Below are 24252 nucleotides of genomic sequence, written 5' to 3' on the forward strand. Positions count from 1 at the left end.
AATAGCTAATAATAAATATAAAAAAGTAAGTTAACAGGGAGACAGCACTGGAACAGAATGAGAACAGCATCTTTCAGGTAAAGATGAAAGGCAGCTTACACTTATCTATGCACAGCATGCACAGAGTAGTTATTATATAATCCCCGTGATCAGTTCAAAGGCAAAAAAATGGACAGCCTCTTGGCATCTGATGTGGCCTTTAGCATTTGGGTCTCTTAAATGCTACAGGTGACTCTCCAGTATTTAGGAAATGAAAGCCACATGTGAGGTTAGAATCATTTAGTTACACTCGAGCCGCAACTCCAGGATGGAAGAGCAGTGGGCACCTGGAAACCACTGCATATGGCACAAGCAACCATCTTTACCAACCAGAAGTCTCTTGAGGCCATGTGGTTTTAGGCCAGGGCTTTTCTAGGGGAACATACTGTACATCATCTAAGTCTGAACAGTCCATGGAGAGTCACAGTGGAAACAAAGCTATAGGCAGTGGGAGGAGGTGTAATGCATCCAGAATGAACAGGATATAAGGTTCTATAATCTTCTAAACCTGTGTGTTTAGGAAGGGCAGAATCGACAGTCATAAATTAATGACTATATATTTTTTAAAAATCACTGGAAACAGACAAACCTTGAAGATTTTATGCTGAGTGAAATAAGCCAGTCAAAAAAGGACAGATACTGTCTTATGAGGAGTAAGAATTATCAAATTGTCAGAGAGCCAGAAAGAAGGTTGCCAGAGACTGGGGGTGGGTAAGTAGGGAGTTAGAATTTAATGCAGACAGAGTTGCAGCTGGGGAAGGTGGAAAAGTTTTGGAGATGGATGATGATGAGGGTTGTGTCGCAATGTCAGTGTACTTAATGTCACTGAACTGTACACTGAAAATGGTACATTTTATGTCACGCATATTTTATCACACACACACACACACACACACACAAAGCTTTTACCACTGCAGAAGCTAATATGGAAAATGAAGAACAATGTTACTGAAAAAGATAAAACCTTTTTTTTTAAAAACAAGAGATAAGTTCCCAGCCTCAAGCTCAAGGTCTAGACTGAGGACAACCACTATGAGCCCGCTTAAAGGATAACCACACACAGTTTAAGAACGCTGTCGCACAGGCCACCTTGGAGCTGTCCTTCCCTCGGTGTCTAACTCTTTCAGACGTCCCAGTACTGAGGGCGGGCCTCCTTTTTCCAGCCTTGCCCAGCCTTGTCATTCGTAATAGACAAATGAAAAGTTCCAGAAACCTGTTCTGTTTGGGAAGGTTTTCTTTTGTTCCAGGCTTCGGTGGTTAATATGCTTAACAAATTTCAGAGTTTCTCTGTCTCTGTAGACCAAGGCCAAAGAATTGTTTTCTGGATTCACTGTCAGTAGCTGAAATAGGCAAGTACAATGATACATCAGAACATGGAGATTAATCTCACCTCTTCAGTGATTCACCACTGAGCAGATGGTTTCCACATCAAGTACTCAGACAACAAAGGAGCCTTTCAAAGAGCCTTTGCTAGGAAGAGCTATTGCCCTGGCTGTCAAGACATTAATCCAACAAGCCCCATTCCAATTCACACCCAGGAAGGTTTTACCCAATGCATTTATTTCTTACTGCACTGAAAGGTTCATGGGAATGCACCATCTGACATAGTTTAAAGTATCTCAGTTGGGGAGAATAAATGTTTAGTGATTACCCTTTAGCATGTCTATTCCATGCTGAGTACTTTCTACTAGAAATTAGAACCACTGCCAGACAGACCAATGTGGATTTATCAGATAAAGATACTGGTGGAAGGTCACAAAAATGGGGTCTCTGAAGAATTAAAGCATCTCCAAGAACTAAAAAGGATAGTTTGCTATGAGAAGCAACTTACCTCTTCGTCTTCACCTTTGGCAATGTAGGAGGTAAAGCCACCATATTCTGGCTCCCAGCCTTACAAAGGGAAAACAAACAGCACTCAGAAAGCTCTCACTGCAGGAGTTATATCATCTGTTTAAATCACTGATTCCACGCTGCTTAAAACCGGGGGATTTGGAGGTTTCCACTGCGGCATAGTGGGTTAAGAACCTGACTGCAGCAGCTCGGGTTCGATCCCCAGCCCAGTACAGTGGGTTAAGGATCCAGTGTTGCCACAGCTGTGGCGTAGGTCTCATAGGAACTTCCTTCCACAGGTCCTGGCTCAGGAACTTCCATAAGCTGCAAGTGCAGCCATTAAAACAATAACAACAACAAAACTGTGGGATCTGGGAGTTCAGTAGCAACCAATTCTGACTTATGAGCCTGAGTTCATCATTCAACCAACACTGAATGAGAACTGAAAACTAAGAACTAAATGTAAAATATACCTGGAGGGAAAATTACTCTAAAGCTCTGGGGGGTCCCTTAGAGGGAAATTATGGTTCAGTCCATCTCCTGTATACCTCAGTCAGATACAAACAGTACTGAAATTCATGACCCCTAAGTTCCCTTCCATCGTAGAGCACCTGTGATCTGAGAGCCCGGCCAAGGCAAATTATTTCTGAATGGGTTCAGTTACAGAGGGTGTTCAGGAGAGACTGTCCCTCTTACCTTCACAGCCGCAGTAGAGGAGGAGGTCCAGGGCAAATTCAGTCTTGGTGTTGTCATGGATTAAAGTGTAGTGACCAGTCTTCCAATGCCTCAGTTCCCCCTGGCACGTGGGAACACTTGATTCTAAGAAAAAACAACAGAAGGCCAGAAAAAATAACCTTGATACCACTGCTAGATTGCAAAAGAAAGGTAATTAGGAACAGTATAGCACCTGAGAGAAACCACCTTGGTCTTTTTTTTTTTTTTTTAAGGGCCGCACGCAAGGCATATGGATGTTCCCAGGCTAGGGGTCTAATCGGAGCTACAGCTGCCGGCCTACACCATAGCCACAGCAACGCCAGATCCAAGCCTCGTCTTCGACCTATGCCACAGCTCACGGCAACGCTGGATCCTTAACCCACTGAGCGAGGCCAAGGATCTAACCTGCAACCTCATGGCTCCTTGTCAGACTGTTTCCGCTGCACCACGACAGGAACTCCTGAATAGTATTTTAATATTTCTGCCTTTTTCTAGGGCTGCTCCCACAGCATATGGAAGTTCCCAGGTGAGGGGTCTAATCGGAACTGTAGATGCCGGCCTACACCACAGCCACAGCAACGCTGGATCCTTAACCCACTGAGCAAGGCCAGAGATCGAACCTGCAACCTCATGGTTCCTAGTCAGATTCATTTCTCCTGTGCCACAATGGGAACTCCCAAGAAACCATTTCTATAAAACTTCAGCTGACCTATTGCTCCATTACAATGTTATATATTATATATAATATATATAAAGCTTATACATTATATATATATATGATTATCAGAAATTACCATTTCTGACTACTTGAGAAAAACTTTCTATTTCTCTTACTATAAATTTCAGGTGGAGTATACATTTAGCTGTCAAAAAATTTTTTAATAATAACATTCAATATTATTTTTATTTTTTTAAATTAAAAAAATTTTTTTTTGTCTTTTCTGTTTATAGGGCTGCACCCAAGGCATATGGAGGTTACCAGGCTAGGGGTCTAATCGGAACTACAGCTGCTGACCTATACCACAGCCACAGCAATGCAGGATCCGAGCCTTGTCTGCAACCTACACCACAGCTCACGGCAACACTGGATCCTTAGCCCACTGAGCGAGGCCAGGGGTCAAACTTGCAACCTCATGGTTCCTAGTCGGATTCGTTTCCGCTTCACCATGACGGGAACTCCTGATTATTATTTTTAAATAGACTTTATTTTTTAAAGCATTTTACAAAAAAATTAAATTTCCCAGGACAGTTCCTGTACCCCTGCCACATTTACTTACCCCTACCCTTCTCTGGCAGTTTCCTTTATTATCAACATCTAGTCTTAGTGTGGTTTCTTTGTTAGAATTGACCAGTATTGATACATTATTATTAACTAAAGTCCAGAGTCATGTGTTTTTATACTATTTAAAAAAAAAAACAACTTAAATTATCAGGTCTGTAATGGCTTTGGTTCACTTCCTGGATGTGCTCTAGCTGTGCCAACATCTAACACTGCTGTTCCATGCCTCAGCAACTGTATAGCTTTTACTTTAAAAAAGCTTTAGAGCTTTTCTTTATGATGGTAAATTCTATAAACAGTGGCGTGCCTCATTTACCTCTGTGGCCCCTACTCTGCTTTAGCCCAGGACCTTGTATACAGTAGATACTCAATAACAGAATAAAGTTATCTTTTGGTTGCCTGTATAGATTTTCTTCCAAATTGCAGGTGCCCACAAAGAAGAAACAAAAAAGGGATAGAAATGTACAAATACTTTTTTAAAAAGACCTTTAGGTTCACTGATCTGCACCTGATTCCTTTCCGGTCTAGGTATGGATGCTGCTATCAATTATCAAGGAAAACCAACCATTCTAAGAAAGGTTGTTTTGCGTATTGAAGAGCATAGAAAAAGCCATCTGGGTCTGGTTTTTCTAAATACCTGGGGTGACCAGAGTGACAGGTCAGTGAGTTTGGGAAGCTACGGAGTATGAGTTACATTGCTTGCAATGAGCATCTCACACAGATGGTTGTGTCCATGCGCATCCACTTCCCTCGCCTTTGCTCTTCTGACGGCACAGCATCCTGCCCAGGGGATGAGAGTGAAAGCAGGGAGAGCAAAACTGAGGAGAGGAGCTGCGTAATAGATTGGCTCATCTGATTTAGTAGGTGCTCAATTTATAGCTGCTCAGCTAATGGTGCCAAAGTTTCCAAAGAAGTGTTCTTAAGTTTCCTGTATTCTTCTCTTTTCCATCTTTTTTATAGATGATTAAACTTCTATTTTCAATAATTCTCTTCTATCTATTTGTTCAAATTCAAGCAAGTTTTTCTTAGGCTGATATTGGTTATTAGCAGAAAGAAGCCACTCACCTTCCTCTCCTTTATGTTCTTGTGTTTTAGAGTAATTTTAGGCCAAGTGAGTGGTATTTCTTCCTACCATTTATACTGTTATTATCAGCCTAATAAAATGTACTAAACATTTTTCCTACCTGAAATGCTCTTCCCGAAGACCCTTCTTGCCGCTCAGATCTGAGCTTAGATGACAGCTCCTCAGACAGGCTCTTCCAAACTGCCCATTCACCCTAATAGGCCACCCAGTCATTCCTTAGCACATAACCTTATTCAGATTTACTGCCTAGGACCTATCTTTATTTGATGTTTTCTTATTGTTTGTGTTATCATTTAATCCCTGCCCTCTCCTATTAGAATACAGGCTCAGGAGAGCAGAGACCTTGTCTGTCTTCTACTCCAGCTCTAGAAACAGGGCTTAGCATGTAGTAGGTGCTTGAGAAATATTTGTTGAATGAATCATGAATACCCATGCTAAAAATAGGGACAGAATAAAATAGCTTACCTTTCTTTGCTTTGGTTTCCTCTGGCTCTGGGTCTATCTGTTCATTGCTCTGTTGGCTGCTGTCGCTAATGGCCTCTCGACTGTTCTCTGGCTCAGAGGAGCTGTGGCTAGTCCCTTCTTCAGTGTTATCAGCAGGAGAGGCTGCTTCTCCCTCTTTTTTGTCTTCAAGCTCATCTTCTTCTGAAGGAGCCAAGAAGTGAAGTTTCAGGCCTGTGAAGTTGGACAGCAGCAAGAACATTGCCTCTGAGCGAAATAATGCCATGCAGTCCTTCAGAATTTTGGGAAGCTTGCTCTCCTCAGCCTTCTCGTAAAACCTGAAAGGCAGCAATGTCAAGGCGTTCATCAAAGCCACAGATGCAAAATTACTCACGTGATAAAAGTCCATCATTAGCTTCCATTTGTTTGTTTTGTCTTTTGTCTTTTTAAGGCCACACCCATGGCATATGGAGGTTCCCAGGCTAGGGGTTGAATCAGAGCTGTAGCCACTGGCCTATACCACAGCCACAGCAACGCCAGATATGAGCTGCATCTGCGACCTACGCCACAGTTCACAGCAACACCGGATCCTTAACCCACTGAGCAAGGTCAGGGATCAAACCCATGTCCTCATGGATACTAGTTAGGTTCGTTAACCCCCAAGCCGTGACGGGAACTCCTGATCATTAGCTTTCTATCTCTCTCCCTAAACTTTGGTAGAGCTTACTGAAGCCCAAGTTGTCAACAGTAGTGAGATTTTGTTAGGGCCTGCTATTGGATGTCCTTGGGAACACACGTCATTAGGGCCAGCGTCCTATTGTTAGAGATGAGTGTCGCAGACAAATAGGCAGGTGTTGAATGAAGAAGCAAATGTCTTGGATGATGGGTTCTACCTTTTGTTAGGGGGACCTTGGCTGGTCCATTCCACATCTCCTTTCTCCAAAGCCTCACACACCTCTGCAAATTTCTCAGGCTGGAAAATGAGCAAATAAAGCAGCAGTTAGCAAATCTCCCTATGGTCCCACACTGTAGCAGCTCTGAAGAATCATTCTGGCTGACTTCTCAAAGGGCCAGGTGAATCACCCCTTTTACACAGATTCCCCAGTCCTGATGTGGTAAAGCCAGAGCAAGGACTGGATAAATTGTCAGCATGCTTTAACCAAACCTGAGTGTCAATTTGGGCTTATCCCTTAGGTGGTTTTATGTCTTATATAAAATTACTAAACTCCCAATTTACTACATTTATTTATTAATTTTAGTGCAGTACCCCTAGACTGGGCATATGGAAGTTCCCAGTCTAAGGGTCAAACTGGAGCTGGAGCTGCCAGCCACAGCCACGGCGGATCTGAGCTGCACCTGTGATCTACATCACCGCTCACGACAATGCTGGATCCTTAACCCACTGAGTGAGGCCATGGATCAAACCTGCATCCTCATGGATACTAGTCAGGTTCATTACCACTGAACTCTAAATTCCTGCATTTATAAAATGAGAATCATAATACAGACTCCAATTCATAAGATGTGAAGGGAGAAAATAAAACCACATAAACAATGTTATTAAAATGAAAATGTCTATATAATGCAGATTCTTTAGGTCTCAGCTTATTCCCTTTATTTAATCAGCATTCTAAATTTTAAAAGTTCAGTATAGTATAAGAAGCTGATTAATCTATGGAAATATTCTCCACAAGAGGTTTTATAAGGTATTTGCTTAATGCAGTTTCCCAAGGAGTATTCTACTAACAGTAATTTTATTAGCTATAAAACAGGAAAGATGATCCCAAAGCATGGTTTAGGTCAGGTGGATGAAATAGGTTAAACAAGTTTATTTACTATAGTACTTCTCAAATTCCTTACTATACTGTCAGCTATACAATTCTGAGAAAGGCAGTATGTAGAGTCTCTCAACCTTTTTTTCTTGAAGGGACCAACTTTTGGGACTGTGATTCATGGGACCCAGGTTCAACAAGTTGAAGTACATCAGTGACCCCATTTGGCCCTCACAGCAGCTCTTGAAGATGGGCTAGGCAGGTATTAGCCTCATTTAACTGATGAGGATGAGACCTTTAGTGCTTTGCTCAGGTCAGTAAAACCACAGAGCCAAGACGTGAATATAAATTCTTCCGACTTCTTTTTTTTTTTTTTTGTCTTTTTGCCATTTTTCTAGGGCCGCACCCAGGCCATATGGAAGTTCCCAGGCTAGGGGTCCAATCAGAGCTGTAGTCACCAGCCTACACCAGAGCCACAGCAACGCGGGATCCTTAACCCACTGAGCAAGGCCAGGGATCGAACCCGCAACCTCATGGTTCCTAGTTGGATTCATTAACCACTGCGCCACAACGGGAACTCCCTTCTGATTTCTTATCTAGTTCTCTACTGTAACATGCACCCTCATCATTCACAAACATTTGTTACCAGGTGCTGATCAGTTAGTGATCTTCCCATTAGCAGAAGTAGTGGTAAGCGCCACAATCATCAAATGCACAGCACAGGAACCACCCCCGACTGTAGTAGAAGTGTGTGTGCCATTAAGGTTCTAGAGAATTGCAGATACTAAAGGGACTCAACCTACTAATACACATCTGAAACCAATGTTAGCTATTATCATCATGTGTATATTTTATTTGAAAAAGGGATGACATATAAATATTTCAATCCAGAACAAAACAAAAAGCAACAAAATCTCTCAGTGATACTGTTCACCTACCCAGAAAGCAAGACTGCATGCCACATCCAATATATCAGATCGGACATGCCAGCCTACCTTAAGGAACTCTTTTAGGAGAATTTCGGAGCTTTCTTCAAATTCTTCTTGTATTTGAACTTGGTATTCCATGTCAAGATAAGTAGGGTTGATCCAGTCATACAAAACTTCATGCTATAACGAAGCAGCAGATGCAAAGTGTTAGTTAATAATTCCTACTGCTTTTGTCATGACATTTCACACTAGTAAAATATATGCAAATCTTCATTTTAGAATTTTCCCCTTGTTAAATAAACAAAGTTCTGGAAAGCTCTGCCTTAAAAAGACACCATCAGGAATTCCCGTTGTGGTGCAGTGGTTAACGAATCCGACTAGGAACCATGAGGTTACGGGTTCAGTCCCTGCCCTTGCTCAGTGGGTTAACGATCCGGCGTTGCCGTGAGCTGTGGTGCAGGTTGTAGACGCGGCTCTGATCACGCGTTGCTGTGGCTCTGGTGTAGGCTGGTGGCTACGCCTCCGATTAGACCCCTAGCCTGGGAATCTCCATATGCCGCGGGAACGGCCCAAGAAATAGCAAAAAGACAAAAAAAAAAAAAAAAAGACACCATCAAAAGTGTATCTGAGGAGGGTGGAGTGGCAAGAGCCTCATCTCATTAGCAGGATGAGCCATCTTTAAAGCCAGAAAAGCAGAGTTCCCTAGTGGCCTAACAGGTTAAGGATCTGGTGTTGTCACTGTGTGGTGCAGGTTCGACCCCTGGCCCAGGAACTTCTGCATGCTGCAGGCATGGACAAAAAATAAAGAACCAGAAAGACATAAAGAAAGACAGGCCACAGTTTCTAAGATGAGGGATTTATCTTACATCTTGTGGGATGTGAGGGCTCCGAGGTAGGAGAGGTTCAAAGTAGGTGGGAGGCCTGGTCAGCGAAGGACCATGAAACCAGCCACTGATAGACAAACGAGACTTCTCTTCAGACAGGACTTCAGACACCTGGAAGAACAAGAGCAGCAACACATCAATGAAGAGACCAGGGGAGGTAGGGGGCATTACCAGCCAAGGCTCACTAATTTCAGGACCTTTCACACTAGGTGCGAAAAGCTGGCTGGACAGTCCAACTGGAAGCCGGCATGGGTAGATAATGGGTGACTGAAAGGCGTGCTCTTTGGCACCCTATGTACCTGTGGCTTATAGTCTTTACCTGGTGAAAGGATATTGGAGATACTTCAAAGAAAACCAGTGTGTTCCATGATGGGATAAGGGACTTGACAATCTGCTTCGGCTGAAAGTGCTCTGGGTCGGGAGAGAACATACCCACAAACATGCTTCATTAGTAACCCTTTCTAGGCCACCTCATTTCACTTTGACAACTTGCAGATTTCTACAGGCATCAAGACGTCCCTTTCAGATCCCCAAATGCCACCCCTTCCATCTGTTCTTACTATACCATCCATTACTGATGAAGGCTGGAAAAGTTCTAAACATGTTCTGGAGCCCAGTTCTGGTGTCAGTCATTAAAAGACCCTGCCCTCCTGTCAAATGGATGGGTCCTGGCAGATTCATAGCCACAAGCAGCTGGACTTGGTGCCCTCTCCCCTTCCATGGCCAGCACTCAGAAGCAGGGTCTGACTATCCCGCATTTTAAATCAACTCTAAATCTCTCTGGAATAATGATTATTTCAAGCACAACTTAGAGGTGGTTGTTGGGCTGCCATTCATTCTCCCTGCGGCCGTCACTATAATGAACTGGCTTCCATCTCCTTTGAGGAGTGGCCGTTGCTCCTCTGAGCGCACTCAGAGCGGTTGCTGGGCTTGGAGAGCACGCCTTTGTCTTACCATCAACGCTGTACATGTCCAGGGTGCCCCCCAGGCTCCTGTCCCAGGGAGGAACTAGGTAAAGAATGAAGGCAATCCGGCGCCCTTCCAGCTCGTCATCATGGCAGAGCAGAGCATCTGCAATAGTTCAGTGCAAACTGTAAGGTCCCTGTGTGGGCAACGAGCACCTGCCCATCTGACTGCCAGATGGCAGAGTAATGTTAGCTCCTTCAGCTTTAAAATGATACCACTTTCTCTGCTTTTATAATTACAGAAATAAAACTGATCAATATAGAAAACTCTAAAAACAATGAATAACACATACATATAGACTCAGAGATAATCAATACTAATATTTTTAGATAATTTTTTTAGTATTTTCCCAACATAAATGTATTTGCTTTTCGAAAAATAGTATCCTGGAAGTTCCCTTGTGGCACAACAGGTTAAGGATCCAGCATTGCCCCGGGTGTGGCGCAGGCCATAACTGTGGTGTGGGTTCAATCCCTGGCCTGAGTACTTCCACATGGTGCAAGTGCAGCCAAAGATAGATAAATAAGTATCCAACAGTGTTTTTGTTTTTGTTTTGTTTTTTGCCATTTCTTGGGCCACTCCCGTGGCATATGGAGGTTCCCAGGCTAGGGGTCCAATCAGAGCTGCAGCCGCCAGCCTATACCAGAGCCACAGCAACTCGGGATCCTAGCCGAGTCTTCGACCTACACCACAGCTCACCGCAACGCCGGATCCTTAACCCACAGAGCAAGGCCAGGGATCGAACCCACAACCTCATGGTTCCTAGTTGGATTCGTTAACCGCTGAGCCACGATGGGAACTCCCCAACAGTGATTGTTTTATGGCTTGCTTTTTTTTTTTTTTCATGGCCAAGTTTCTTTTCCATGTCACTATACGCACTTGTCATCTCTTTTAATGGCTGCATATTCTGCTGTATGTATTATTATGAATTACCTCCCTCCCCCTTTAATCAATCTTCAATTTGTTAATTATGTTGTTTTCATTTCTTGTCTATTATAAAGAATGCTTTAATGAACATCATTGTACATAGATCTTTTTGTACCTGCTCCCATTATTCCTTGAGCTCAGCTTCTAGACACCGATAGGACTGAGCAAAGCAGGTGTCCATGCAGGGTGGGAGAGGGGAGGGGATGTTATGATGAAGTGAGATCATTCCACGTGGAGGAATTGTTCTAATGAACATTGAAGACAATGGAAGGCAGAATCCTCAAGGCTGAAGAATGGAATTACAAATATGGAAAAGGAGAAATCTAGAAAGAACCCTATGGTGTGGAAATGAAACCGGAGGAATCAATGTGAATTCAGTTTCATCCATATATGTATATATGTGAAATAACCAGGGTTCTTTGGAAGAATGGTCAACTCCAGGTCTAGAGCACAGTTATATTTCCTGTGGAAATTTTGTCTGGCCAGAAGAAAGTAAGGTGCAGTAAGAATGATGAGTGAAACTAAGCAAACCCATATAGGGGCCTTCTTGGCCACACACTGCTTGGTGTCCCCTACTTATTGCTGATTGGGAAAAAAGGCTATGGAAATAAACTGTTACCTCCTAGGCCCTTTATGTGAGACAAAAAGCAGGTCCTAGCAGCTAATGACTGAGGAATAAAGAATGCAGAAGCAAAGGTAGGGCAGCAGACAGGAGCGGAGATATACTTCTACAATAAATCAGTTACAAGGATTCCCAGCTCCGTTTCAAAGGTATAGAGAAGTCTGACACACATTCCTAAGCTCTTATTACAGAAGCCAGACCCCCCACCATGAGAAAAGCTGACCATGAGCATGTTGCCCCCAGACTGGGTAGAACCATCAGAAGACTGATGATGATGACCTGTGACCTCACCATGTTACCTCACGACACTCCAATCAGAGACCTATGCACAAGCTGATCATGCACCTTGTAACCCTCTCCTTCACCTTTGCCTTTTAAAAACTCTTTCCTAAATCCATCAGGGAGTTTGGGTCTTTTAAGCAGGAGCTGCCTTTTCTTGTCCAGAGTCCTGCGATAAACATCTACTTTCCCTCACCACAACCCAGTGTTTGCAGTGCATCATGAGCAACCCAAGTTTAGTTTGGTAACATGAAGACATATTAAAAGAACACAGATGGAGAAGAAATGATTTTATCAGAAAAATCACAATTTGGCAACCTGCAAAATAATAATGTAGCAAGAAATACCAGTGGATGCTAAAACAAGTGAATCAAAGTTTGATGATAAATGGGATAGTTACATGATCCTAAACTGTCTCCCCACAGAATACTTATTATTTTTTTTGGTCTTTTTGCCTCTTCTTGAGCCGCTCCCGCGGCATATGGAGGTTCCCCGGCTAGGGGTCTAATCGGAGCTGTAGCCGCCGGCCTACGCCAGAGCCACAGCAACTCGGATATGAGCCGCGTCTGCGACCCACACCACAGTTCACGGCAACGCTGGATCCTTAACCCACTGAGCAAGGGCAGGGATGGAACCCACAACTTCATGGCTCCTAGTCGGATTCGTTAACCCCTGCACCACGATGGGAACTCCACAGAATACTTAGTAACATAGAGGAAGAAAACAAGTTTACAGCAGAAAAACTTGATGTCAGCTACCACCTTCATTAAGTGATCAAAGTTAATATCACTAGTAATAAGACAGAGAAACCATCTACCACTTGATAAGATGCAGTAAAGAGGTCATATAATTCTGTAATATGCCTGCCAAAAATGCATGGATGGCTTGAATCTAATCATGAGGAAGCAGTATATAAACCCGAACTGAGCAAAGTTTTACAAAATAACACATCTGTGAATCTTCAGAAGCATCAAGATAATGAAGGTCAAAGAAAGACTGAGAAACTGTTCTAAATGAAAGGAGACTAAAGAGACATGACAGGGAAATGCTATATGTACAACCCTGGACCAGATCCTTCTGCTATAAAGGACCAAATCATGGAATCTGAATGGAGCCTGGGGATTGGACGGGAATAATGCATCAACTGTAATTTCCTGATTCTGATGGTTTGTTACTATCATGTGGGAAAATGTCCTTGTTGTAGGGGTCACTGAAGTATTCAGGGGTCACAGAGCATCCTAATAGCAACTTATTCTCAAGCAAAATTTAAAAAATTATTTTTACTATGCTTGCCACTTGTCTATTAGTTTGAAATTACTTCAAATTACAAAATAAAAAGTTTAAAAAGGGCATATAATATGACTCTTCATGTGTCTACCTTATCCTCAAAATGTTACTACCAATTTATACTTCCCCAGGACAATCTATTGAGAGTAAACTCAAATCCAAATTTTATTTAGTAAAATAAAACCTTTTCCTTCCAAGTGAAGACCAAACGTGCTTTCAAAGTTCATTTATATGCTCAGAAAGGGAACAGAAGGATGCACCCAAACAGGCGACAATGGACACATCTGAAGAGAAAGGGGAAGAAGGTGAAAGGGACCATCATGGATCACACTATACTCTTGTGTGACTTTTTTCTTTAAGAATATATTCACTTATTACCTTCAAAAGAAAAAAAAAGGGAAATATCTGTTTCCTAGGAAGTGTAAGAGCAGAGTTTACAATATCACCTCGGAATTTCCTGGTACTGTATGCAAAGTTGGTGTGTATGTGCATTATCAGCGATTTTCTGAAAATATTAAAACTGAGCAGGACCCTGCAGAGCCTTCCTGGGCACAAAATCCCTCTATGTGCCCCACTGTTATTTAGAGAAAAGGCCCTAGTCTGCTAAGCCTCTCTTGCGTTCCAAGGAGCAGGCGCAAGCAGTTAATGATTAGGACAGCAGTCACAGGACTTGGAGTTCCTCCCAAAGGGCTAGAGATAACAATCTGACGCCTATTTTTGAGCTGTTCTGCAGACACTAAGACCCCCCGCTGCCCCCCACCGCCCCTGCCACCACCACCACCCAGGTGGAAGATGGTGATTATGCACTGACCATAAGCATGTAGACCACAGACCAGTTGGAACCAGAAGTCTGATGACAGATTTCTGCACCATCACTGTAATCTCACCAGCACGATCAGAAGGTCCACGAGCTGATCATATGCTCTACAACCCTCTCCCCAGTCTTTAAAAACCTTTGTCTGAAAGCCACCCTTCGGGGAGTTCAGATCTTTTGAGCATGAGCTGCCCATTCTCCTTGCGTGGTGCCCTTACTTTGCTACAAACACCACTGTCATAGTGGTGACACTCAGCTTTCTATGCCTCGGACACACCAGCTCTTGCTGGGTTACAATATGGTCGTAACTTTCATCATATTCCCAAAGATATCCACTACCTTATACCTTCCAATATGATAGGTATTTCCATGTATGAGCTGGGGCAGAACATCCCTATTACGAAGATCCTAATGCAGAGTCCCTGTTGTGGCACAGCGGAAACAAATCTGACTAGGAACCATGAGGTTGCCGATTCGATCCCTGGCCTCACTCAGTGGGTTAAGGATCCGGCGTTGCCGTGACCTGTGGTGTAGGTTGCAGACTTGGCTTGGATCTGATGATGCTGCGGCTGTGGCGTAGGCTGGCAGTTGTAGCTCTGATTCGACCCCTAGCCTGGGAACCTTCAGATGCTGCAGGTGAGGCCCTGGGGGGGGGGGAAGAGCCTAATCCTATGCAGGGACATGTAGTCTAGAATTTTGGTTCATTGACACTATCTTTCTATCATCATTTAGGTACAGCCTTTTTTTTTTCTTCCTTTTTATGGCTGCACCAGCAGCATATGGAAGTTCCCAGGCTAGGGGTCGAATTAGAGCAGCAGCTGCTGGCCTACTCTACAGCCACAGCAACACTGGATCTTTAACCCACTAAGCGAGGCAAGGGATGGAATCTGCATCCTCAAGGACACTGTCATATTCTTAACCCACTGAGCCACAATGGGAACTCCAATTAAAGCCTTCAAATCTTAGAGATATCTGGGTCTTATCTTACCTGAAAATTCATATTTAGCACAAGACATGTCAATGGTTGATTCCAGATCAATCTTGGAAACATCAGAAAGCCAAGCCCGGAAATGTTCAAACAGAATTTTCCTGGAAATGTAAACAAAAGATAACTTATTGAGTTCCCTAATGGCTTAGCAGGTTGCGGGTTCCATCCCTGGCCTGGGAACTCCCGCATGCCCAGGGCACAGGCCACCCAGCCCTCCACAAAAATGTTATGTCATAATTTGGGCTCCATTTGGATCTATGCCACAATGGTTTTTTTTTTTTTCCTGGAGGTTTCAGTTCATTTAAGATTTAGTCGCAAGAACGTTCCTCAGTGTAAATCTCTCTAATATATTTTTGCTCTACTATTTCCTTTTATTTTCTTCCTCTTAAATTTACAGTATTGCCCCATCACAACAGTGGTCTGGCCTCTGTCATGTGAACACCAGTGTTCTGGTCATGTCTGATTTTTAGACATGTTTTTCAGCACTAATACCAGCACCACTGTTTAATGAACACTTGGGTGGGTGACACTGCTGTAGATTAAAAACTTTAAATTGTAATAATGATGAATATTATGCTACTTGTAGAATAACCAATAAACTCTTTCAAAGGAGTTCTGATATTAATAGGATACCAAAAAAAAAAAGACTACTGAACATTTCCCTTTACCAGCTAAAGTGGCTCTGTACAGAATTCTCTTTAACACAATTTAAAACTCATTCAGCCAATCAACTTTGAAATTATGTTAACCTTGAAGAATTTACATTTTAATGTCAAAGTAAAATGTCAATAAAACTGAAACAATTTTTTAAAGTGTTTCTGTTCAAATTTTGCACATGAAGAGACAATATTTTGGGATCATCCTAGTTCAAATGTACATAATTGAAATCCCCATAAAATGCAATTGTGCTGTTGATAACTAAATATCAAGTCTCCAGTGAAATTTTATTACCAAGTATCTTCTAACACTGTATGCTACCCAATCCAAAAAAATTCTATAAAACATTGCGCTTGGTTAGTCCAACAAGTGCCATGTAACGTTTATGGGCAGAGCTGCAGAGTGCTAAACCAGGCTTCAGGTAATATGAGTGGTCAACATTGCTGCAAAGTATTGAGTCTTGACGTTTTAAATATTATCAAAGCCTTCAATCCCACTTTTACTGATAATATCACCTTCCAGATATTTAGTCCATATAAAGCTCTTCCTCTACTCACCCTATGAAAGTGTCACAAGGACAGGGTTATTTTCTGTCATCATTCTAATTTGTTAATTGTATTCATGAGAGAAATCACAGAACCGAACAGGGAAATAAAAAGACCACCTTTTTGTAAAGACCAAGGAGTTCCATCTTTCATATTGTCTGGCTGTTACCCTTTGGGTATAGAATGTAACTCAGTCCCATAGGAAAGAAATGCCTACCAGGGGAATGGTGTAACTAATGAGATAATGGCTTAAAGCATGGGCTTGGGGGGAAAGGTCTAAATATATACAAAATATTATGAATTATAGTTAACACATGAGCAATACTTCAGGATTTAGAAGAAATAACAACCTATGAAGACTGCCACCATTCAAGGAAATATTGCAGAAAAAAAGGGAATGAAAAAACAACTTCCATTGTATAGATGAAAAACAAACCACTACTACAAGGTAACAGGTACTAGAGAAAAAACCCTATTATAAGTAGAAAGAAACTTAAAAAAACCTGTAGTCCTCCTAGCCAGATTTAACTATTCCATTCTTCCAAGGCTTTTCCTTTTGTACTCACATAGATATCCAAATATATGTCTCTTTTTTCAAATGGGATCATGCTGTGTTTTAACTTTTCTCTTGGCAAGCATATTTCACCTAGCCTAATATACCTTTGCCTGGCAAGAGGTATCATCATTTTATACATCACTTAAAAAAATGTTTCGGAGTTCCTGCTATGACCCAGTGGGTTAAAGATGTGGCATTATCTCTTGGGTGGTACAGGTTTGGTCCTCAGCCTGAGAACTTCGATATGCCACGAGTGGGGACAAAAAACAAAAACAAAAAAAACCAAAAAAATGTTGCAAGTTAAACTGGGACACTGGAGTTCCGTCGTGGCTCAGTGGTTAATGAATCCGACTAGGAACCATGAGGTTTCGGGTTCAATCCCTGGCCTCGATCAGTGGGTTAAGGATCTGGCGTTGCAGTGAGCTCTGGTGTAGGTCGCAGACGTGGCTCACATCCTGTGTTGCTATGGCTGTGGTGCAGGCAGGCAGCTACAGCTCCGATTAGTCCCCTAGCCTGGGAACCTCCATATGCTGCAGGTGGGGCCCTAAAAAGACAGAAAAAAGTAAGTAAATAAACTGGGACACAAATAATTGTGTGAGGCACAGGGAGGTTAAAATGTTAAAAAAGTATCTTAGAATTGATGAAATAACTTTATACCATACTCATGTTAAAAGTCATACACATCATATTCAATAGCTATACAGTTCTTCATGCTATGTTTTGTAACATTATCTATATAAATCCTGATGTGTGGCCATTTAATTTGTTATGTGATTTTTCACAATTATAAACATTACAATAAACAATCTTGCATGGAATCTTTGAGCAGCACATCCTTAATTACTTCCTCAGGATTTTTTTTTTTTTTTAAATGGTTGCACCCACGGGGTATGGAAATTCCTGGGCCAGGGATTTAATATGAGCCACAGCTGGAACCTATGCCCCACCTGCAGCAATGCAGAATCCTTTAACCGGCTGCATCACAGCAGGAACTCCAGGATAAACTCATTCAAGTGGAATTACACTACAAAAAGATAAGCATCATTTTAAGGGTTTTGACACATCTTTCAAATCCATCTTCTTCTGAGAAAGACTGCACCAGTGATAAAGGTATATGCATTTCCGTCAACACTGAAGTTTTTATTTTTAATGTTGCTCATCTAATATGTGAGAGATGGTATCCTCAGCATTAATTTGTTTCCTTGATTACTAACAAGGCTTATCACTGAGAACTTGGGCCTTGGAATCAGACAGGCTTGAGTTTGTATCTTAGTTCTCTCAATTCTTACCTGGGTAGCCTTGAAGAGGTTACTGATCTCTGTCTGTTTCCTCCTCAACAAAAGGGGACAAGAGGGAGTGGTTTTCTCAGGGCTACCTGAGATGCTGTCATCCTAATTTTACCCCAAATAAAACAACTCTCAAAAAAAAAGGGACAATAATGTCAACAACTCTGCCTGGCACATATCTGGCACCCAATGAACAGGAGTTACTTGTTTACCTTAAAGCACAGATGTGAGGCTCTCTTCTTTTCTTCAAATCATCAGACTTGATCATGAAAAAAGAAAAAAGGATTTCTTCCATCAGTGAGACACAGAGGCGAGTAGTGTGCACTCCAGCAGTCCAACACTGGGGTTAAGAGCCTGGACTGGGAAGTCAAACTGCCTGGGTTTGATGCATGGCCCCTCCATTTGGCAGCTCTGTGACTCAGGCAAGTTACTTAGCCTCTCTGTGCCTTATTCACTCAATAAACACATAGTTATTACAGTGGAGCTTCTATTCTTGAGGGGGAGAGACAATAAAGATAAAAAAGTCAATTACTAGTTTTAAAAAAGGTGATAAATATAGAGGGAAAATGAAGAAGACTATGAGGTCCAGCAGTGCTAAGGGTGGGGAAGCGATTGCCATCATAAATTTGGTGGCCAGGTTAGCCTTCACTGAGGTGAAGCAAAGACCTGAAGGAGGTGGGGAGGTACGAGGGACTGTCTCAGGAAAGAGGATTCAAGGTCCTGAGGGTGAAGAATGCCTGACCTGTTCCAGACATCACAGGAGCCTGTGTGGCTGTAGCAGAGAGTGAGGGGAGAGCAGTAGGAGATGGGGCCAAAGAGGCACTGGGGGGCCTTAGAACCACTTTCCGTACTTTGGCTTTTCCTCAGAGAAATGAGAACCTTTGGAGATCTTGAGCAAAGGAAGAAAATGATCCCATTCAATTTTTAAAAACTGAGATAAAATTCACATAATATAAAATTTACCATTTGAACCATTTGAAAGTGTGTAATTCAGTGGATTTTTAGCATTTTTACATGCTGTGCAACTATCACCACTATCTAATTCCAGAATATTTTCATCACACTGGAAAAGAAAACCTGTATTCATTAGGTGGTCACCCCTCACTCCCTGCCCCCCACCATCCTGGTTCCTGGCAACCACTAATTTACTCTCTGTCACTACATATGCTTTGCTGGTCATCACATATAGATGGAATCACAGAACATGTGGCCTTTTGTGGCTAGCTTCTTTCACTGAGAATGTTTTCCAGATTCATCCATGCTGCAGCAGTATTTATTCATAACTTTTTTGGCTGAATAATATTCCATCTTATAGACAAATCACATTTGGTGTATCCATTCATTAGGTAATGGACATTGGGTATTTTGACTTTTTGGCTATTATAATGTTGCTATGGATATCTGTATACAAGGTTTGTTTGTTTGTTTTTTGTTTTTTGCTTTTTAGGGCCGCACCCGCAGCACATGGAGGTTTCCAGGCTAGGGGTTGAATCAGAGCTACAGCTGCCGGCCTACGCCACAGCCACAACAACTCAGGATTTGAGGTGCGTCTGTGACCTACACCACAGCTCACAGCAATGCTGGATCCTTAACCCACTGAGCAAGGCCAGGGATCAAACCCAAAATCTCAAGGTTCCTCGTTGGATTCATTTCCACTGTGCCACTACGGGAACTCCCATCTGTGTACAAGTTTTTGTAAACAAATATTTTCAATTCCTCTTAAAAGAACACAATGGCTGCAGGTGGGCAAGGGTAGAAGCAAGGTGCCTGGTTAATACTCTAACAGAATAATCCTGGTGAGAGAAAAAGATGGCTTGGATCAGTTGCTGGCTGTTGGCAGTGGGCCTGAAAAGAAGTGTTTTTTTCTGAATCCATTCTTAAAGTAGAGCCAGCAGAATTTCCCAATGGACTGGATATAAGATGTGAGAGAGGAATCTAGGATAACTCAAGGTTTTTGCCTTGAGCCAGGGGAAAGACTGACTGTGATTGTGATTAACTGAGATGGGGAAAGTTGCAGTTAGAGCAGCTGCAATTAGGGGGAGAAGCCCAGGAGTTCAGTTTTGGAAAGTGGGAGACAGGAGATACCAAGAGTAGAGGCAAAGCCGTGAGATTCCCTGGAATCTGTCTGGAAGGGATCCAAGGGTTAAGCTCAGTGTGCTCTGTCACTAAGAAGTCAGGTACAAAAGGGAAGGAAACTAAGGACTCACCAGTGAGGGAGAAAGAAATTGAAGAGAGCATGGTATCCTGGCAGCAAAGTGAAAAAAGTCTCTGGGAAGAAGGAGTAACCGAGTAGGTCAAATGCTGCTGAGTGTCAAGTAAAACCAGGCCTGAAGACTAATGACTGGACTTATTAAAGTGGAAGATGTGAGTGACCTTGACACGTATAGTTTCAGTGGTGTTTTACAGGTCAAAGCCTGACTACAGTGGGCTTAACAGAGAAGCCAAGAGGAGGCTGGCATAGTACAGGCAACTCACAAGGAGTGCCACTGTCAGGGGGAGCAGACCAATGGGGTAAAAGTTGAAGGGGGAAAGCTAGGTCAACAGCATTTTTTTTTCCTTGTGAAGAATAGATAGCTTTTTGTTCTGGTTGTTATGTTCCTCTCTTCTCCAGCAGAGAAGAAAAAACTGAAATCGTTTATCTGTGAAACAATAATAGTAATGTATTGTTATAAGGATTTAACGAATTAATAAATATAAAGCATTTAGCATGGCATAAAGCATGCACCTAGTAATGCTTGCTTTCAAAAACAGAATATCAGGCTACTCCTAATGACAAGCTTGGTTGGGGGATTGGAAGATGTTAGAGACCCATTATCAAGTCAACTCACAGCATAAGCAGAGAAAAAGGGAAATAAGTAAAGTTTAAAGGGACAAGAGATTGAAAGCAGGTTTTGTATTTCCTGTCTTAGGATGAAGAAGTTCAGTCCCAGAGTGAGCATAGCAAAAATTATTCACAGCAGAGTCTCATCACGCACCCTTGGGGATCTAAAATAAGGGCTTCTTTTTCCCCTCATTACTCAGGGCCCTTTTTTATTATTTTGCCCTTTGCTGACTTCATAATTAAAAAAGAATTATCTATCAAATTGCATTAACTAAAAACTACTTTGATTTCTCAACCTCAGTAATCAGAGACACATGTAGACCTAAATCAACAGAAGAGGCCTAGTGTTATCAAAATCGATATAATTACAAAGGCAGACTATCTCTAGTTTTTAATTAAAGTATACAACTTTACTACGGATAAAAGTTATTTTTCACTAGGTTTTCCAAATCATTAAGAATCACAGCATTTGCGTGTTTAACCTGGTTAATTCAAGCATACGTACAAGGCCCAAGGAAATACTGCGGGACACAACCAGCTCTAGTGTAAAAGAATAAAAGCAAGACAGAGAAATCTACAATTTTCTTATCCCAGATAAAAATAAGTAAAGGGAAAATGTAAAGAAAACAAAATAGTTCTTCATCTTCATTTTTATTTTATTTTTTGTGATTTTAAGGGCTGATGCCCTTAAAGTTTTATAAAGGTTTCAATGATGTATGCTATGTACTGAAAGTTATCTCCCCAAACTGGGAAAACCAAGGACCTATATATTTATATACGTAGACTGGGCATGTCTTCTCAGAGTAGGAAAACCAGCCTTGATTTTGGGAAAGACTTTTCTGCCAAATTAAACTGTCCACCAAAAACAGCACACACCTAACTCTCTGCAGGACATATTGCAATATGTCAAGCCACCTAAAACAAAGACATGAACTCAAAAATTTAAGTAGTTATTATCTTCTAATATACTTACTCTCTGCATTATACCACTCCCCCAAATGTACTTATCCCCTTGTTTATAATGTACTTACTACCTTACTGTATTTTTTGACTATCTTCACCATCACTATCACCTCTATTATTTTAGATTTTAAAGGCTTTCAGGGCAGGAACTGGCAAGTTGCCCAGATGATAATTATAGTACCTAACACATAGTAGGCACTCAGTTTATGTTAAATGAACAAAGTCAGGGAAAGGACAACCCTTAATGGCAAACCCAAACTAAAACCTCAAGTCTAGGAGTTCCCGTCGTGGCTCAGAATCCGACTAGGAACCATGAGGTTTTGGGTTTGATCCCTGGCCTTGCTCAGTGGGTTGGGAATCCGGCGTTGCAGTGAGCTGTGGTGTAGCTCGCAGACTCGGCTCAGATCCTACATTGCCGTGGCTGTAGCGTAGGCCAGTGGCTACAGTCCGATTCGACTCCTAAGCCTGGGAACCTCCATATGCCACGGGAGTGGCCCAAGAAATGGCAAAAAAAAGATAATAAATAAATAAATAAATAAAACCTCAGGTCTAAAGGTACTGAATGACTTTCATAGATAATTTCTGAAGTAGAAAAGCTAATGTGAAAGGGGCATAAATACCTGTTGGAACTTATATAAATCGTTATACTTTTCATGGAAGTCCAAGTTCAAAAGTTCCTTCTGAAGTCCTTCCAAGAAGCTTTGGCTTTGGATGAAGTTTGGGATCATGCAGTGAAGAAAGGGGTCCATGTCCATAACAATGGCTTCTGTTGGAAGGAAAGCATTATGTATGGCTTTTCCTCTTTTGAATTTTTGACCCCCGAGTAGCACAGCAGAGAGAATACAAAAGGGATGGTCATGAATTTTCAGGAAACTAGTACTTAAAGTCTAAGATTTGGGGGAAGAATTATAAGCTCTTCTCTTTTTTCTTTACTAACTCAATGCTACTTTTTAAAAATATTGTGCTTAGATATATAGGTGCATAACATGAGTACAGGTGATGTCACTAAATTAAGGTTCCTGGTCTTTGGGGGGTTTTTTAGTTCAATGATTACTTATTGAATCGAATGTATTTTAGAGTCCTAATTCATTCCACTCTCTCCCAAACTTAAAACGAAGGTACCAAATAAAAAATGAGAACAGCAATAGTGGCTGGCAATTTTTCCTCAACCCTTTTTCATTTCCTAAGTTACTGTTAGAGTTAGTTATAGAATACACTTTTTTTTTTTTTTTAAATTAGGTCAGGCATAACCTCCCCTAACTCCTTGAGTTTTACCTCAACCCTTTACCCATTGTCTCTGGTAGGAGAGATTGAGTAACCTAATAAAACCCACCACCACCACAACCCACTAGGTTCCAGGTACAGTGGGGCTTTACATGCATTATCTCATTTAATTGTTTCAACAATCCTAAGGTTGACATCATCACTATCTTTTTCCCCCATGTAAGGAAAGTGAAAAGTCTGCTGAGTGTACAGAGCTCACACTTTGAACACTAAGCTATCACTTTCTATGTGCATCGGGACACCTGGGACTCACCTCTTTAAGCATTTAACCATTGAAGCAAAAAACATGGCAAACTTTCGAAGGGAAAGCATGATGCATTATGCAGAATTCTTATCCTACATGGCTGAAGCTGAGGCTGGTATCGTTCGATGCAGGTTCCTTCCTTTGGTCAAAACATGTTTACTTTCATGGTCATGTTGAACTACAGGCCAGTAAAATTAAGCTCAGGTGCCAGCCATCTGGCAGCTCCCAATAAATGCTCTGGCTATGCTACCACTGGACAAACCAGCAGTACCCTTGGAATAAAAACCGCAAAAGCCACTTAAGTGTGTGTCCAAATGTTTATTGGTCCTTATTCAGGAAAATATATATTGATACATACATATATTAGTTTATTAATCTCATTCAACATCTTTTCGAGGTAATGAATATTACTTATCTTACTTTACAGAGGAAGGAGCTGAACCCATTGCCCAGCTACGCGCAGTCAATGGGGAAGAGTGTAACTCAGTAATCCCAAATTTCAGAATTTCTATGAACTTGCATGCCCTCTACTTCCCGGAAACTGCCTGGCCTACATTTCTTCCTCTCCTAAGTTTCTAAATCCAAACTGAACTTGGACTGAAAGGGAACAGCAGGCCAGGCAGGAGTCGGAGGTGGCCAAAGTCACACTCTCTCCAAAAGCCTCTTCCCTTGTGGTCCCGCTGCTCAGCACTTAGCTCGGGTGCCAGGACTTTTTCAGAGGCCCCAGGCCTGCGCTGCGCCTCCCCCTTCAGATCTCGCTTACCGTGATGGAACGGCGTCCTACGACTCCAGGCCTCAGCCACCTGCTTTTTCAAGGTTTCCTCCGTGACAGCATCCGAAATCTTCGCCATCACCTCCTTCTTTACTTTTTTCCCCGCCCGACCAGGGCCAAGCTCAGCCGACCGTTTCCCATTCATCTCTTCACAATGTACAAGACCCACGCCGCACTGATCAAGCAATTATTTTCCTACAGAGACCTCCCAGAGTGCCGACTTGCCGTGGTTCCCAGGGCTATCCAATAGGAAGTACCAAAGAAAGAGG

General features: G+C 42.1%; 1 protein-coding gene across 1 annotated transcript; it reads right to left on the reverse strand.

Annotated features, from left to right (window-relative positions):
- Positions 1 to 625: 625 nt before the first annotated feature.
- OGFOD1 (2-oxoglutarate and iron dependent oxygenase domain containing 1) lies at positions 626 to 24225 on the reverse strand. Its single transcript, XM_047791188.1, has 13 exons — positions 23975 to 24225; positions 22304 to 22449; positions 18112 to 18158; positions 14856 to 14956; positions 9927 to 10043; positions 9292 to 9383; positions 8955 to 9083; positions 8155 to 8268; positions 6281 to 6360; positions 5412 to 5725; positions 2566 to 2688; positions 1871 to 1929; positions 626 to 1379 (listed from the first exon to the last, which is right to left on the reverse strand). Exons 1-13 carry the CDS (start codon positions 24126 to 24128, stop codon positions 1218 to 1220), a joined length of 1638 nt encoding a protein of 545 aa, XP_047647144.1. The 5' UTR covers positions 24129 to 24225; the 3' UTR covers positions 626 to 1217.
- Positions 24226 to 24252: the final 27 nt, after the last annotated feature.

Source organism: Phacochoerus africanus, chromosome 8 (genome assembly GCF_016906955.1).
Source record: "Phacochoerus africanus isolate WHEZ1 chromosome 8, ROS_Pafr_v1, whole genome shotgun sequence".
NCBI lineage: Eukaryota > Metazoa > Chordata > Mammalia > Artiodactyla > Suidae > Phacochoerus > Phacochoerus africanus.

Bases quoted from the DNA above. Each gene is read 5' to 3' on its own strand.
- OGFOD1 (XM_047791188.1), bottom strand. From the start codon at position 24,128: ATGAATGGGAAACGGTCGGCTGAGCTTGGCCCTGGTCGGGCGGGGAAA. The intron at 6,361-8,154 runs GTAGGCTGGCAT...CTCATTTTCCAG, and splicing joins TCCTAAAAGAGTTCCTTAAG to CCTGAGAAATTTGCAGAGGT. The intron at 2,689-5,411 runs GTAAGCTATTTT...GTTTTTTCTTAG, and splicing joins GGAAACCAAAGCAAAGAAAG to AATCAAGTGTTCCCACGTGC.